Genomic DNA, 16,675 nt, shown 5'->3' with positions numbered 1-16,675 from the left:
CCCAAAATAAAACAGAGTTGACCTATAAAGTATTTTTGGGTCTGGTGCCAGCACAAACAATCAGAAAGCTGCAAACCTGTTTCATCTGCAGCCAACTTCACTGACATTTCAGATACTGCACAAAAACAGTGCATCAGGCTCAACTTTTGCTGCAAGGCCATGTGTACTGTGTTTGCACATACAGATTCAGTAGATTACTTGTATTGTGGTAAATCTTTATTTCTGGTAGAACATTGTTTTTTCTGTTTACCTAATGACAAAAGATAAGATGGTGCCAAAATCGAATTCTTTCCATCCAACAGTTTTGCAGACTTTTTGGGTCTGATCAGGTTTTAAAAGCACTCTTCTGTTACTCTCAAGATGACTTGTAAAACAGACATCTTATTATAATTAATATTGGATAAACATTTTAACTATAATTTTGTTTAAGAAAGAACAATTTAAATGTAAAAATAAAAAAAGGAAATGCAAACATGGACATATTTTTTACGCTGTGAGACTGGTGGTTATAATAAAAAGACCAATTATTGGCTACATTTGAATCTAAACAAAAATACAAATCAATCATTCCTTAAATCATTGGATGAAGCCAACATATGGACAGCATTGAGACTTGGAATATTTACAAACTCTATTTATTATTTTATGTCAGCTGTATGGAATATTTTTCTCATACCTCTGATTGTTGGTCTAACCACTTCCTTTCCACTCTCTTCTGACAGTTCTACCATGCATGTGACCAGCCGGGTATTGTGGTCTTTTGCATCATGGAGTACGACGTCCTGCAGTTCTGCGATTTCCTCGGCTCGCTCATGTCAGTATGGGTCACCGTCATCGCCATGGCCAGGCTGAAGTCTATCATCAAACAGGTAGGAAACTACAGTCATTCCACTCTAAATCATGAAAGGAGGGTAAAGAATCAAAGCTTAAAGAGCTTACACTTAATGTAGTTTATTTAAAGAGCCCATATTATGCCCTTTTTGGGGTTCGTATATTTAATCTATGTACCTACTTTTGTACGTTCACAATAGCTAAAGTTCGAAAAAAGTGTCTGTTTTCATGTACTGCTCCTCCTTGCTCCCTCTGCGCTCTGAGTCCGTCAGCTACGCTCTGTTGAGCCCACACTGTTAGACCCCATGTGGGCCAAGTCTGCTCTGATTGGTCTGCCGATCCGCTCTGTCGTTATTGGTCAGTTGCTCAGCACGCTTCTCGGAAATTTCAACATGAGCTGCAGGGCTTGCCACAACGAGCCAATGGGCTTAGATCAGTGATCTCACACTGACAATGACGTCGGACTGACACATTTTTATCGAGGGGGGCTAGAACCGAGCGTTACATGCGGCTAATGCTACAGCTAACAGGAAGACGTAGGAGAAGCCGCGTTTCCGTGGACTTTGAATTTTTGCACATAGATGTGCCTAAACATGCACAGGACACTTGGAAAACACACTAAAGAGCATATAAAACCAGAAAAAGCATAATATGGGACCTTTAAGAGCCGTTGGACCAACATCTTTACTTTAGCAAAACTTGGGAGCTTCTTTTATAACAAAATGTTAGGTGACAGTGAGAACACTGAATAAATTAAGTCTTTAAAGTCATGAAGATGTTTGGAAGCCTGGAGCTCGTCTTGTAAAGCTGTGAACATGTCAGTATGTGTTTGAAACAACTTTTCTTAACACACTGTTGTACATGACACAACATAAAAGCACAATCGGACACAGATAAATAATTTCTGCACTTAAAATATGACTGTCACAATACAATATTGTGTTGTGCTCTCCTGAATGGATTGTACTGAGCGGGATGGGGCATGTGAACATGTGCAAAAAAGCCATCGTAAATACTGCCTGAATTCCAATTTAGAAAGAATGTTAAAGTGTTATGCATTCACACTCATCAGGTAAACGTTTGACCAATCCCATGGAGCTCTGGATCCAGGGCCAAACGGGAAAAAAACTATGGATGAAATGACTAATTCCTAAGAAGTGAAGCCAAAACATTTGGGTCAACTAAAAAAATTAAAATTCACATCAAATAACATTTTTTAATGTTATTTGATGTGAATTTTGATAACTGTCTTTAAAGTTAGTTATTATGATGCTGATTTATTTTTTACTGTTAATTCTTTCTAAAAAGTTTATTTTTAATTCATAATCTAATGGTATAAAACGGGTATTATACAATGATTGACAGCGCTGGCACGTAGCAGTGTAGAGCACAAAGAGAGGAAATGTAATGAAAACTGATACAAAAATCAATGAACTTCCTAAAACTGAGTATCTGCTTCACAATGACACAAAAAATCTATTCTGCTGTTGACTGTACCGACCTGGGCGTTCTTTGCTGTTTTATCTGTAAACTGGATGTATTTTTGGGTTAGTGGGGAGGGGCAGGACATCAATAACGCGGTTCCACAAGCTGCTCTCCACTGTGCTGCTCAATATGTCAGCACCGGTCTCCAGCCAGTAGTTGTCAGCTACCCTCAGGTTAGTTGGTGTCAATTTGATTGTGAAAATACCTAGCATGATGGAAAAAAGCTGGCACTCACTATGTGGGGGCAGACCGAGCAGCACTTCTGTTTTTCAAATGACTTTACAGAGAGGAGAGAAAGACATTGAACATGGGAAGTACACATGCTGAACAGCAGAAAGACGTGGATGTGTAAGTTGTGGTTAATAGCGCGTTTGAATGTCGCTTCTTATGTTCATCAAAAATATTGTAAAATGTTTTCTCACATTGCAGACTTTTCTCACATCTCTCAGGTCTTCTGTGAAGCTGTAACACCTTTCACAAACACTTTCTGGGTGAAACTGAAACATAGGTGTACTAAAGTGCAAACACTTAGCTGTGAGACAATTTTAAAGTATTTCCACTTCCTGTTTTATAATTAACTGACATGATTTATTCTTGTACCTTCAACTTATATGTTACCTGCACACGATACTGTCACAGAAACGCAGAGCGCAACAAAAAGCTCCACCCATAAAAGGCTCTGATTGGCTCACTTGTCCATTTTAAGAGGAAACAAAGCCAATCACAGGAGCAACTCCGGACCATTCTTACTTTGTTTGTCAAATTTGAGTAATAAGTGACTCTGACGTCTGGTATCAGCAGACATCTTGTGGCCATAACGAGTGTCCATCGCCATGTGCTGCTGCCCGGCTGAACCTCAAACGAGAGCTCCGACGTGTTGGTGGTCGACAAGTTGAGATAAGCCCCGAAGCAAAGAGGGATTTAGGGAGTGAGGAGAAGATCTGTGGAGCCATGAAGAAGAGCTACAAAAACGAGTTCCACTTAAGCCTCAATTTTAGGTTATAAATGAAAAAATCAATGTGTTAGAATAAGCGGTGCGTGGTGCTGAATTCTCCGGTTGTTGACATATTGCGGTAAACACAAACAGATGCACCTTCTCCCTGGGTCACTCCCTGGCTGAGCACCAAGATGGAGCAGTCTCAGGGAGAGAGAGTGTGTGTGTAAGTATGTGTGTCCATGTCCATAAATGAGTGAGGGAGGAGGAGAAGAGGGGGTGGAGCAGTGGGAGGGAGGGAGAGTGTACGAACATCTGCTGTCCTCTAGAGTTTTCATTTTTGCTGAGCACTGCAGTACGCAGTCACTAATCAAATCGCACATGTCAGGACTGGCAAGTGGAATTGTGTGTGTTTGTGTACTAGAAAGAGACAGAGTGTTTGTGTGTGTGTGTGTATGTTTGTCTTTGTGTGAATCTGTTTGTGTGTGTCCATCACCACAGCAGCAGTAAAGAGTGGAGGATCCATAACACCTGTTTGTGTGTTTGTTCATGACTTTTGGACCTTCAAAGGTTTATAGTGCTCAGAAATACGTCCTTCACAGCTTTTTTTTGTTTCAAAAACAGAAGAGCTTTTGGACATTTGGTCATCTCAAATTGCTGAAGGTCATACATCAAAATTATATGAATAGCAGAATAACATACTTTTTCCTTTTAACTTGGATCTGAGTGTTAGCCCTCTTTTATTGACCAATTCTAAATGTCTGTTACAAAGAAAAACTGGATTCACAACTACGGCAAATAGACACGATTGAGTTTTGAGTTTTAACCAGAAAGTTTTTTTTTTTTTTTTTTTTTTGCATTAAATTAATTATATGCCACTTAATAAATGTATCCGTTCCACTTGCTTCATGTATAAAGTTCTGTTCTTGGCCTGAGGCCTGTGTATGTGAGTAAGGGAACAGTCCAATTTTTATTTGGATAATTTTTCCTTTTTTTATTTCATTTGCACATTTCTTACTCGTGAGCCAAGTGTGACTTTAACTTTGAGACTGTAACGAACATTTAAAGTAAGTTTAAAAGATTCCAAAATAAATGTAGATGGTACTCTTGAAAATGAATGTACAGTAATGGGAATTAACCTGAGACTTGATGTGTTCTTATTATTTATTTTATATTACAGTATAGATGTATATAAAGTGTCTTTTACTTTGTTTTTTTTCTTTTCTCATCTCACTTGCTTGTTTCTAATGCACTTATTGTGCTGTCATATTGTCAAAACAGGCATGACATATTTAGTTTTAGTTTTTGCTTTTTTTTTTAAACATCGTTGATGCTTATAAAAAAACAAGATTAATATGAATGAATAAATAATAACTTTGGCTTCCCTAGTGGTGAAAAACTATTTCTCAGCCGTCACAGACTTCTGCTTAAAGATGCTGCAACCTTCCTTGATCCAATCAAATACATTTACAAGTACAATGTTACAATTACTGATAATAATAAATGCCTTAACACACATGAACGTTGCAACAAAATGCTAGAATGATTGACTCGTATGTCTATTAAATACTTATATGGCTTGTAACAAAGAATGCATTCATTCTCTATTTTCAAATGTAGGGTTATTCCATGTTTTTACATAATACTTTAAATGTTCCAGGGCTGCAGAATTGTAACTCTAATTATGCATTTAACACAGTCATGTTAATTAGTTAATTACATGGGTTCAAAAAATCATCACAGGCACAAAAAAAAATTAACAGTGCATGTTTAAAATGTGAACAGCCATATTTCATGAAGGCAAGCAGACGTTATATTTTGGAGCAACCTTCAAACAGCCAATTAGCAGAGTGTGCAAACATATCAAACCAGAGCAAAGAGCTGTTGACTTCTCAAACACAAAACAGGAATAAATCACAATTTTCAATAGATTGTAAAGCACACATATTTTGCACAGACTGTAAGCTAGTATATTCAATGCATACTGTTCCCAAAGTAAAGAATATATTTTTTAAATATTCAACTTTCAACACAGCACAGCCCTTGTAAGACATCTTCTCGTAACATTGGTGTTCAGCATGTTGTACTGCAGCCCCTGCACAAAAACAGTATAATTCTATATCACTGTGTATTGTTAGGCGTGAAAATATATGTCAGATAAAAATAGACTTCCTAAGAATTTTCCAACCAGCTCATCCATCACAAAGACACATAATGATTTATTACAGCGGAACCCTGCCTGTGAGCACCCATGCATTCACTCCTCTGTATTATACGTATGTTATCAAGCATGTATACATGCATTTTGGGTTGCTGCTGTGTGATCCAGTTGGTGTAGCTTGACTGATGACTGGTGCTGCACAGAGTCCTCAGGCTGCACCGCGCTGCTCCTCTCATTCTATGCTCCTTGCCAATTAGTCCTGTTCTCCTGCAGACGGGTCATCCCTTCCCTGCGTGAAAAATCCCAGATTCCTCCTCTCGCTCCCCTCCGAACAGAAGAATGCAGACCTCAGGCATCCTGTGTAGGCAAAAGTCCTCCCAGAGCATGTGGAGCACAGCATATTGATTTTTTTTCCACTCTATCTATTTTATATCCTGTGGCTTTATGTCAAATTGTGAGCTCGATAAGAAAAAGTTAAGATGGGTTTATATATAGCATGGACCTCTACTCAGAGGGTTTTTTCCCCCCCATTGTTATATTGAAGCATGCCATCACTCTGCAGGAAACCTAAAATACTCATTGGGATTGAAGGCAGGCGGTTAATTTCTGCACCTTCTGTTTTGTCCACATAATGATTAACATTTTTTCAAAACTCGGGTTTGTTTTTCTTTATCTTATTGTCAACAAATACCAAAACACAAACAACCAGGAGTTAAGATGCCTCATTACTTTTTGACTTCACTCTTCCATCTTATTTTATCCCATATAGAGGATAAAAATCTTTAAGGAGGGGCGCTGGTGGCCTAGCGGTTAGTGTGTGCTTCCCCATGTACGGATGCTATTGTCCTACAAGCGGACGGTCCGGGTTTGAATTCACCTTTGGCTCCTTTGCTGCATGTCATTTGCCACTTTCTCTCGCCCTGATTTCAAACCCTATCCCTGTCTTTTCTTTCCAATAAGGGCCAAAAATAACTTTTAGAATAATGAATAATAATTCATTAAAAACAGGGTACTTTGTCTAACAACAGCAGTAAAATGTGTATTAGGGGACTATTTACAGCTGCATATTTACACACAAATATTTACACACATGTGGTGCTCCTGTGCAGTTTTATCAGACACAAACTAGAACATATTAGAAGTACTAATTTGATATCTTTAATGGGATTTATATCTCCAGTCTTATCCATTCGTTTACATGATTTTCCAAACTAACTCTCCGGCTAGTCTACATAAAAAAACAACATCAGACTATTTACAACTTTCAAGCTAGAGTTCATGATGCATTATCACAGTAACTAGTGCCAAATAACTTAAAAAATATATTTCAAATCCTCCTCATTGTACTACTAACTTTCCCAACCTTTCTGAGCTGACATTCGCCCACAACACTACAACACTATGTTTTCAATGAAGAATATTATTCTTTTCTTTTTTTCCTGCCGCCTGCTTTTGGTACATTTCATCCTTGAAAAGCAGCAGCTGTGCTAAGAAAAGAATGACTTTAAAATCCCCCCAGAATCAGGACACAGGTGCAGAATAAAATGAAAGTAAAATAGTTCCACATGTAGAAACTGGCACTTTCAAAACAGAATATTTGCGATGTTACTGCAAAGCTTTTTGTCACCATTTCTTTCATCTTTCTTGCCTTGAGAAAAAAAAAAGGAAAATTTTGACAGCATTCTTCTCCCCAAAAAGCAGTGATGTTTTCTGTCCTGACCGCAAAGATATCTTGTTATTTACTGCGGTTGAATTCCGCCGACAGTGTTTATGGGGGGGCTGTTATTGATCCGTTTGTTTCCTGTCAAGGTGCTGTATCTGCTGGGGGCGATGTCTCTGTCCATGGCTCTGCAGCTCGACCGTCACGGTCTGTGGAACCTGCTGGGACCCAGTCTGTTTGCTCTGGGCATCATGGCTGTGGCCTGGGTAAGGAAAACACACAAATTTACTGCACAGAAGACAAGAAATCTACAGCTCAACATGTGCTATTCCATATTTAGTTAATATGCAGTGAGAAAAAAAGAAGCCTGTACACTTTTTATTCCTAGTTAAGAAGTATGTATGAGCATGAAAGATCAAATTTAATTAAGTAATGTATCAATTTCAGTTTCTTAATCCTGTATTTTAAGGATTAAAACTCCCTTTTTTACCCAAAATGTTAATTCCTGCACTGTGTGAACAACCAATCAGGACAGGATAGAAGATAATTCAATTTAATACATAATGTCGACAAGCTTGTTCAAACATGCAGATGAAACGTGTCAGCACTTCCCCTCCATTGTTCCTCGTGCCACTAAGTGTAAAAAAGGACTTAATCCATCATTTAAGCTCAGGGCTGAAACATGGGGCTGGAACATGTGCATGGCTAAAAACTGTGGCTTTCTGACCAATAAAGCTATTTTACATTAGCATGGAAGGAGCTTTAAAAGTTTTGCAGCCTGTGGGTATTAGTCATGGGTTGTAGTTCCATTATAAGTCAGCTTGTACTTTCACTGACTCTTCTCCCAGTCATAATGTGCTCCCTGAACTGAGAAGATAAAAAAATAATAGTCTTTCAGGCAAGGTTCTTGGAGGGGGGAAAAAAAAAAAAAACCTTTAACACCAAACCACTGACATGAGTTTCAAAAACAAGGTTTGTTGCTTCCTCAGAGAAGGCTTTGCTTTGAATAAAGTGTGGGAGTAGTCGCTCTGAGATTTATTTTTGTGTGAGCTGGAGGATCCTAGAGAAACTGTTGAATAGGAAAAAAAAGGCTTTAAATCCACCATGTAGAGCATCTAGAGTTAGCAACAAAAGGCGGAGACGGTATATGTTACTATGGAAGAGATTTGTTTATTTTAAGCTCAACAACAGCGCTTCAGAATTCATACACACATGTGAAGGTATGTGAGGATTTATGTAAAGCTGTTTTTTCAAAGGCATTGACACATATGTAAATCATTTATAAATGTTTGTGTCACGTGACAGATTACATGTATACTTGTTACTTCCTATGGAGATGAACCAAACACTATCTTTCCACAAAAGTGAATTCTGCACAGCAGCTTCTCCATTTCAAATCCCAGTTTTAAAGACAACCCTGGGTTCATGCTTTGATGACTTCACTCTCCATAATTTATCAGCCGTTCAGTATAGCGTAGGTCTGCGTTTCAAGCTTTCTCTTCTCCGTCTACGTTTTCCTGCAAGAGCCCTTTTCATTTCAGAGTGTCAGTGTTTCCGCAAAGCCTGGCATTCTGGATGTTCCCAGACACAACCGAATTAGATCAGTCAAGCGGGAGGGCACGGAGCGCCTGCCGCTTTGGAGGGGTGTCATGAACAGTGAGAAGAGGGGCAGAAGTTCAAATCTGTCAATGCCAAATATGCCTGAGTCTTCAAACTAAATGAGGTTCCTGACGTATGCATTAAAAGCCAACCCCGCACAGAAACGCTTTGTTTTAACCCGAACAATGTGGAGTTCCAGAGGGATTTGAAGAGCAAAAACACATTTCATGTTTTTCCTCACTTGGCTTCACATAGATTATTAGTCTTTAACCCAAAATGTATTCCTCATAATAACTCAATCAGAGCTATTTTCCTGCTCGAGTACATGTAATTATTTTTGTCATTCATGAACAGCTTACATTTCCCCCGACATCGTTGGGATGCTATATTGTAATGTTTTTTGGGTTTTTTTGGGGGGGGGGGGGGCGACAAAATAAACCAGGCAATCAGTGTTTATGAAGGGATGAAAACAGAGACTGAATGAAATAATGAAGCACTCTCTGAACACTGTTTAGGAGGAAATGAAATGTCCAAGTCTCTCTGTGCCAGCAACTCTAGGCCACTTACTGAAAAAAAAACAAACAAGCTCATTCTCTGTATTAAACAAATAGAGACATCATATCCAGTTACTGCCAAACACAACGTGAGCATATATTGCAAAATAGCCAAAGCAATGGCTATCAAGTCACTGATGACCAATTCAAACCATCTATCAGCTGATTATGATCATTGTGATGGACTTTTATGCTGCAGCAGTAGGCATGAATACAAATTTCAGACAATAAAAGTGGATTTATGAAGAATCCTGTCCCTCTGTTCCTGCAATCAAAGCAAACCGCCTGCTGCTCCCTCACTGAAATCCCATCAGTCTGCATGTGTGAATGACTGCTGCCTGTATGATCGCCCACTTCAATATCTTGTTTCTACATGACATGCATTGATTAAATTAAGGAAATGAGAACATTAAACACAAGGCCTTCGGGATTAATTGCAAAAGAAATAAAGTGAATACTGCTTTATTAAATGGGTCCCTTAGGTCTTTAATAACTTTATCAAGATAAATTGATACCCAAGTCTTTCTCATCAAGTTTCATAGAACAGTCTGTTTAATTTGAGACTGATCAAAGGGCTTATTGCATAACCAATCAACTGGATTTTTATTTTATTTTAATTTCTCATAATAGCAAAGACAGCATTTCTGAATCTCACAGTTTCTCCGAGGGACATTTTTCTGTATTATTCTGCACTTAACTTCGACATTTTATCTGAATATACAAAGCTCAAGAGGAAGGGTTATGCCATAACGTACAGACTCGAAAAGAAACACCCAACATGTCTGGACATCACCTTTTTACATGTACCTGTTTGCAGCCTAGAGGAGTTTATTTCCAGCTTAACTTTATGGTGAACAACAGGTTCTATGTGCTCATAAATAAGATTAATATGGATCAAATCGGTCAATTAAACTCTGTGTTTTAAATTACTGGCACTGTACTGTATTTTTTGCTGGAAAATGATTCTGTTCTTAAACCAATTCCCCTCCCTTACTCCCCTTTTTAATGGTACAATAACTTTCTGTAGAACATTGAACTGTCCATGTATTTACCAACAGAAATTCATACCTAAACTGAGCTCTTTTAAGAACCCTCCTTAAAGGCAATGGGTTGAGATCCATGCTGAATAAAAAAGTGGTTCCTTGAAAACACAGTTATTTAAGCCACAGTTTTCTTTTTCTGCATACTTTATATAAACAGGCTTAAATGTTGAAGTTGAAAACATTGTTTTGTGCGTCTGTTTTCCTGTCAGACTGTGCGCACCATCCGTCGGCGGCGATGCTACCCGCCCACTTGGAAGCGCTGGGTGTTCTTCCTCTTCCCGGGCACCATGATCGCCACGTCGGCCGTGGCCCTCTACGCCTTCGTGGAGACTGAGGAGAACTACTTCTACATCCACAGCATCTGGCACATGCTGATAGCGGGAAGCGTGGGCTTCCTTCTGCCGCCTCGTGCAAAACCCGACGCCAAGGTGACACCGCTGAAGCGAAGGCGGGGCTGTGGCTATCAGCTGTGTGTGAACGAGCATGAGGAGCTGGGCCTGGTGGACCCTGCCATCATCTCCATCAACAGCATCTGCACCAGCTGATAAACTCCACACCCCCCCCCCCCCCCCCCCCCCCCCCCCGCCTTTTACCTTACGGACACTTCATTGCCTTCTTTTACTTGGGAAATTCACACACGGGAAACTAAGCCACAGAACTTGAAAAAGCAATGTAAATACTTTACTGCAGATGTGACACATTGGATTTCTTTCTTCTTTTGGGTTGTACTTGTCATGGTAACTACTATCAATACAACTGTAATTATTATAATCTAAAGTTGTTCTGATGAATTGTGGGTGTACAGTGACACACTGGTGTTTGTGAATATGTATTTAAAGTCAAAGCTGAAACACTGCTGCTATCTGACGGTGACTGTAAAACTGCTTCTGTTGGTTATTTATTGGTGGTCTTGTAAACAGGCCAATTATTTTACTGTGGGGGCACAGATGAGGGGCAGACGTGGGAGGGGAGGGAGGGTTATCAAGGGCACGGCTTTTCTGAAATTCTTTTGAAATATATATCTTTTGCACTGAGACACAAAAATGTTATTCTGTACATTTTTATAACAATATGAACAGTGGGCATCACAAATGTAAAACCTAGTTGTTATGTGGAATGTTAGACATGTCTTTTTGCAAATGCAATGTATCGCTTTTACACGAATGTGCTGATTTTTCTCATGGGGAACAAATCCAAAGTCCAGCTGCCTGTGGAAAGAGAAGAAGGGGAGGCACGATTATTCCTGAGACCTCAAACCAAGACCTCACCTCCCTGTTCTTTCCTGACAGGACCATGTGTGACACCACATTCATAAACAATAAATGTTTTCTTTCTTTGCCTCAGTATGCCTTTTGCTTCAGTATAACTTCTGCTTTCTGGGCTTTTAAACATAGTGCAACTTTTGAACCTCCCACAAAGACATCATATTGCAATTCCTGCCCTAATGGAAGCGTGTGGTACTCAGACAGTGAGATGAAATGCTGTCAACAGCGTCCTCCCAGGAATAGAGCGAGAGATAAATAATTCTCCTTAGGAGCAGCAGTATGAAGGTTGCTTCAGAGAATCCGTGGTGTCTCTCTTATATGAGGAAAGAGGGACCTTTAAGACTCTTTGCTTTGTGCCGTATTAGACATGATCCATTAGCAACCGCTCAGTATTTTTCATCCTGTGGACACTCACTGTCTTATCATTTTATTGAAAAAAAGATAGATAAATAACTCCATTCTATTTTTTGACGTACACTAAACCACTAAGATTTGAAGGTTTGGCTGTACTCAAGTCAAAAACTGAAATGAAAGGCTCACAATGATAAAGCTAACATGTAAATGTTTGAAGAATGTTTGACGTCTTAGCTTGACATGTTAGCTTGCTAACATTTGATCAGCTAATTAGCATAAACATAACCTAGGCTACAACTGAGTCTGATGGGAATGGCAAGTTTTTCGGGCACTTTTAAAAATAAGCTAAAGCAAAAGATAGAATCATACTGTTACCTGATGATGGCAGGATGAGCATCAAAGGATCAAAGTGATTAAATTTCATCTTCAGAGGACCATGAATATGTGTACCAGCCTTCATATCCCCCCTTAGATTTTTGTGTAGCTATTTAATCACATTAAAAGTAAGTAAAGGTCAGAAAGAAACATCGCACAACATCTGGGTTATCTGTGCCAATCTTTGTGCTAATCAATTTATTCAGAAGATAAGACGTGAAAAAAACAACGCGGAAGTAGCAGATGAAGCAACAGAGTCTGCTACACGAAGCTATAATGACAATATTAAATGCTATGTGTAGTCCAACAGAACGACAACATCAACAAACGAGCAGAGAACAACATACTGGCGAACAAGAATATCCTGCGGCGTTTTCCCATCAGCCCACTTGGACTTTCTGCAGAAAAAACAGTAGAGGTCTGCCAGGGCGTCCACAGATACAGCTCCTCCGGAAAATATCCTGAGTTTTTCCGGAGATTTCTGCAAGTGTGAAAACGTTATAAGCTTAAAGGGGAATTTTCAACTACTATTTGAGGATATCCACATAAACATTACTTAAGAGGCAGACATTTTATATCTAAAAAAGGGAAAGGACAGGTCAATTGTAGTGATATGTAAGAATGCTTACACCCACACCTTCAGTCTGAAGACTATATCGACATTTTTTATTCAAGGTTTGTGAGCAAAGTATTTATTCATAGGGCAAGATAACAGAGAAAAACATGTATTCTTTAGTTTGACCAGAACTGCCCTACTGCAGCTTATTATGCATCAGTTCTTAGCTTGCAGTGTTTCTATTGAGCTTTGAAAAAGCGGTCAAAGAAGGTCACATGAAGGCATTCAAAGCCCTTATATTAACTTTTCCTCTTTTCTATCTTTTTTTCTAATCTCTGCCATCAATTGAAAACACACAAGAAAAAAAAGGTGTCTTAAGTCAAGCGGCTATATGACTAATACTCAGTGAAATGCCTCCAGTTTAATGTTACATTTATTGAATCATACTTGAATTTATAATAGCCCATTACATCATGTTGTACTATTAAAGATTATATAGTACAAACTGATCAACCTGTACATTAAAAGGATAATTTTGTTGCTTTTTCCGTCTTATCAAAAGAAAAGAAATTGTCTCTCGTCTCCTTTTTCAACGCAGGCAGATAATTAAAGGAACACTTTCAAAAAGATTCAGTAGATACTGAAAAAAGAATTGGAGTGCCATTGAAATCCAAAATGAAATGAACACAAAACTTTGTGAGGCTCCATATATTTCAGGGCATTTCTAAGTCACTGCGCTACCACTTCAATGAAAAGCCAAGTAATGGAAATTCATGTAATATGGGACTCAATATTCCAAGTGCAGAGTGCACCCCTTGGCGGAAATAAAATGACTGTGACTGTACGTAATGAGACAAATTAGACCAAAATGACAAGGTCTTAGATATTAAAATATCAAACAGTGGATATTCCTGTTCGCCCACCACACATGAAATCAAAGCAAGTAACGTCTTTGTATTCATAGATTCTTGGTGAACGTACATAACAGGATTATTACTCTGTCTGACACACCATAACCTACAGCACTCGAGCAATTTCAGCTCCGCTTATTTGCATGCCTGTTTTTCTTTATGTAAATCCTTCAGTCTGAGTGCAATCCTGCTGTATTTATTCTGGCATCCAAATGTTCCTGGTCTACCTCAGTCATAAATAAGTCTTAGTCCTTTTTTAAATAAGTCTTTGCAAGCCTCTCCACAAGACTGTCTTAGTCCCAATATACAGTAGTTTGAACTTAATGCTGATTTCAATATGCAATCATACTCGCAACAATGCTATGGGCAAGTATATGTTTAAATGATAGGTTGCTAAATTTAAGACAGTTTTGCAAGTATTGGAAAAAAACAATGGTTCAGGACATTAGACATTTTGATGTTCTGATGTAAAAAGAAGGTTGCATAGAAATTCAAGCACTCACATTCTCAAAACCCTTCATTAAGATGTTGTGATCGAACCGTCATATAGTATCAAACATCTGTATAACACCTGCAGATTTCAGACTAAATAAAAATAGCTTTTTTAGTAAGGTGGGAGACACTGTGTGTGTGTGTGTGTGTGTGTGTGTGTGTGTGCGTGCGTGCGCGTGTGTGTGCACTACAAAGGATTTGCTGTATGAAGTTATAGCCTACGTTCAATGTCAAAAACAGGCTGAAGCCAGTTAAAAACAGCCACAGACTAGTCATGTTTGTTACTGATAAAAGGTGACAGTATATGAGAGTAAGAACAGATGAATGAGGTGTACAGCATCTGTCATAAACAGTTTTGACTCTTTTGGTGGAAATGCTCTTGAAAATGACAAACACCATATTAAACATATTGACAAACTGTCTGCTCACTCTGATATGAAATTAATTTCTAACCTCAATGTCAACAAAGATTCACATCATAAGTACCCCCAAAGCTAGATCTTCTAACATGAAAACATTTTGTGCACTACTTGTATCGAAGGTCACCTCACAAACATGAATTACGTGGTCCAAGGAGCGGGAGCGCTGAAGAGCTAATGGAAAATTAACTATGAGTCATCCTTCACCCTTCTGCTCAACGAGAACAGTTTGGATTTGAAGAAAGCCACAGGATGCGTTTAACCTTCATTGTCCGTTGGACATGTTGGTCAGTCTGTAATGGTTTGGGCATCCAGCTGGTGAGAGTCACAGTCCTAATGTTTGTTCTGCACAACTGCATAGCAACCAGGAAATATCAGGGTATTTATGTGACCAGATGGACTCTAGGGTGCAAACATTGTCCATAATGATGCAATAGGTTAATGAATAATTAATTATGGCTCGGACAGGTCAATGTAATTAGAGGAATGAAACACAGATGGTTGTTTATTTCTCATTTGCTTTTTTTCTTTTTAGTCTTCATTAGGCTACATTTTTAAGCGTGAGGTCAAAACCTCTCAAATGTGTCTCACATAATCATAGAGGGCAAAAATTAGTCTCTACTCATTTTCCTCCATCTTTTTCTCGCTTGAATCAAGTTGCAAAAGCAACAAGCCTCATTTGCCTCATGAGCCAGACATGCTGCATAAAGTTGTGATTTAAATATAAATGAGAGATTAGTGAAAGTCCATGAAGAAGATTAGGAGTTAGGAAAGAGAGCATAAAAACCAGAAATGAAGCTGCTGCAGCTTCTGAAGCTCTATCAGCTGAAGGATGCAGAGAAGATGTTTTTTTTTTTTGTGCAGCAGCAAACAGCACAGAGAGCGAGGGGGAAGAGGAGACTCTTCAGTTTATCTCTGCTGCTGAAGTGAGGGCTGCAGGTTAAATACTGTACAGGGGAACAAGGCCAGCAGTGAACAGGGCAGATAACAGGAGGAGGACGAGGAGGAGGAGGTTTACTGCTTTTCAAACCTTGAATATAATTGTTAAATGGACATATGCATTTAAAACTGACTGAGTTTTTGAGTGTGTTTAAGGTCAAAGTACAAGAAATAGACCTATTAACTTTGTGTGTGTTGCCATTTGTGGTATTATCTTGGAATTTTTTTGTAAAATATATCTTTATTCATTCATTCATTTAAGTTTGTATTTTGCCATATGATGATGTCACTTCCTGTTGTATGGAGTCTGCAAGCACAGGCAGACAGTGCATGCTCTGGATATAATCTGCTGCCATCCACCTTGAGTCATCAAAGAGGTAGCTGTAAGACGTCTTAGTCGACAGTATAGGCGTTAAAAATAATGTATCAGTAGTTATTTTAAGGAGAAATCATTTTTGTTTTGAGTAGGAAGTGAACAATGAAACCCTTCAAGAAAGAACAAAATACATTTTTCACCAACAAGTAAATGTAAATGAGGAAGAAAGAGTGACAGTAAACATTCAAACTCTCCTGTCGTAGAAAAGGCTTTACATTTATGTTTAGTCACAGTTTGGACACACTGCACAAGAACACGACTGTTTAACCAAAATCTGACCTATCTAATTATATCTAATGGAAACTAGTTCACACTGTACAGCTGCTACTTGCGGGTTTGATCACACACACTCACACACTCTGCCCTGTGTTCATGTTTCTCAGGAGTCTTTGCTGCTAACAGGGATGCTCATATAGTGTCTAATTTCATAATAAGTTAAATTGACATTTAAATTCAGTCTAGTGTTGCACACTTGTACACAAAGAACCAAGCGTGCATGGGTTTTATGATTATTCTTTTACTTCGGTCTGAAACACAGAGACACAAACACATCAACTCAGCGTGGCTGCACACTCTCGGACATCTGGGTCGACTGAGCTACGCATGGCATCAAAGATCTGCTAATCAAAGATGATGCTTATGACTCTCTCACACACTTGTACAAATATTCTGTGTGTACACACACACACACACACACAGTAAATATTAAAGAAGGCTACCT

The 16,675-nt window shown here is 38.8% G+C and overlaps 1 protein-coding gene across 1 annotated transcript in view; it reads left to right on the top strand.

Moving 5' to 3' along the window:
- The window catches only part of tmem8b (transmembrane protein 8B), a 40,391-nt gene extending 28,781 nt beyond the window's left edge, over positions 1 to 11,610 (top strand). The window contains exons 11-13 of the mRNA XM_061038507.1: positions 723 to 869; positions 7,221 to 7,337; positions 10,477 to 11,610. Of these exons, the coding sequence (XP_060894490.1) occupies positions 723 to 869; positions 7,221 to 7,337; positions 10,477 to 10,812 (600 nt within the window). The 3' untranslated portion in view covers positions 10,813 to 11,610. The remainder of the gene's footprint in view (positions 1 to 722; positions 870 to 7,220; positions 7,338 to 10,476) is intronic.
- Positions 11,611 to 16,675: the final 5,065 nt, after the last annotated feature.

Source organism: Labrus mixtus, chromosome 5 (genome assembly GCF_963584025.1).
Source record: "Labrus mixtus chromosome 5, fLabMix1.1, whole genome shotgun sequence".
Taxonomy (NCBI): Eukaryota; Metazoa; Chordata; class Actinopteri; order Labriformes; family Labridae; genus Labrus; species Labrus mixtus.
This window is presented reverse-complemented; position numbering and strand designations above follow the sequence as displayed.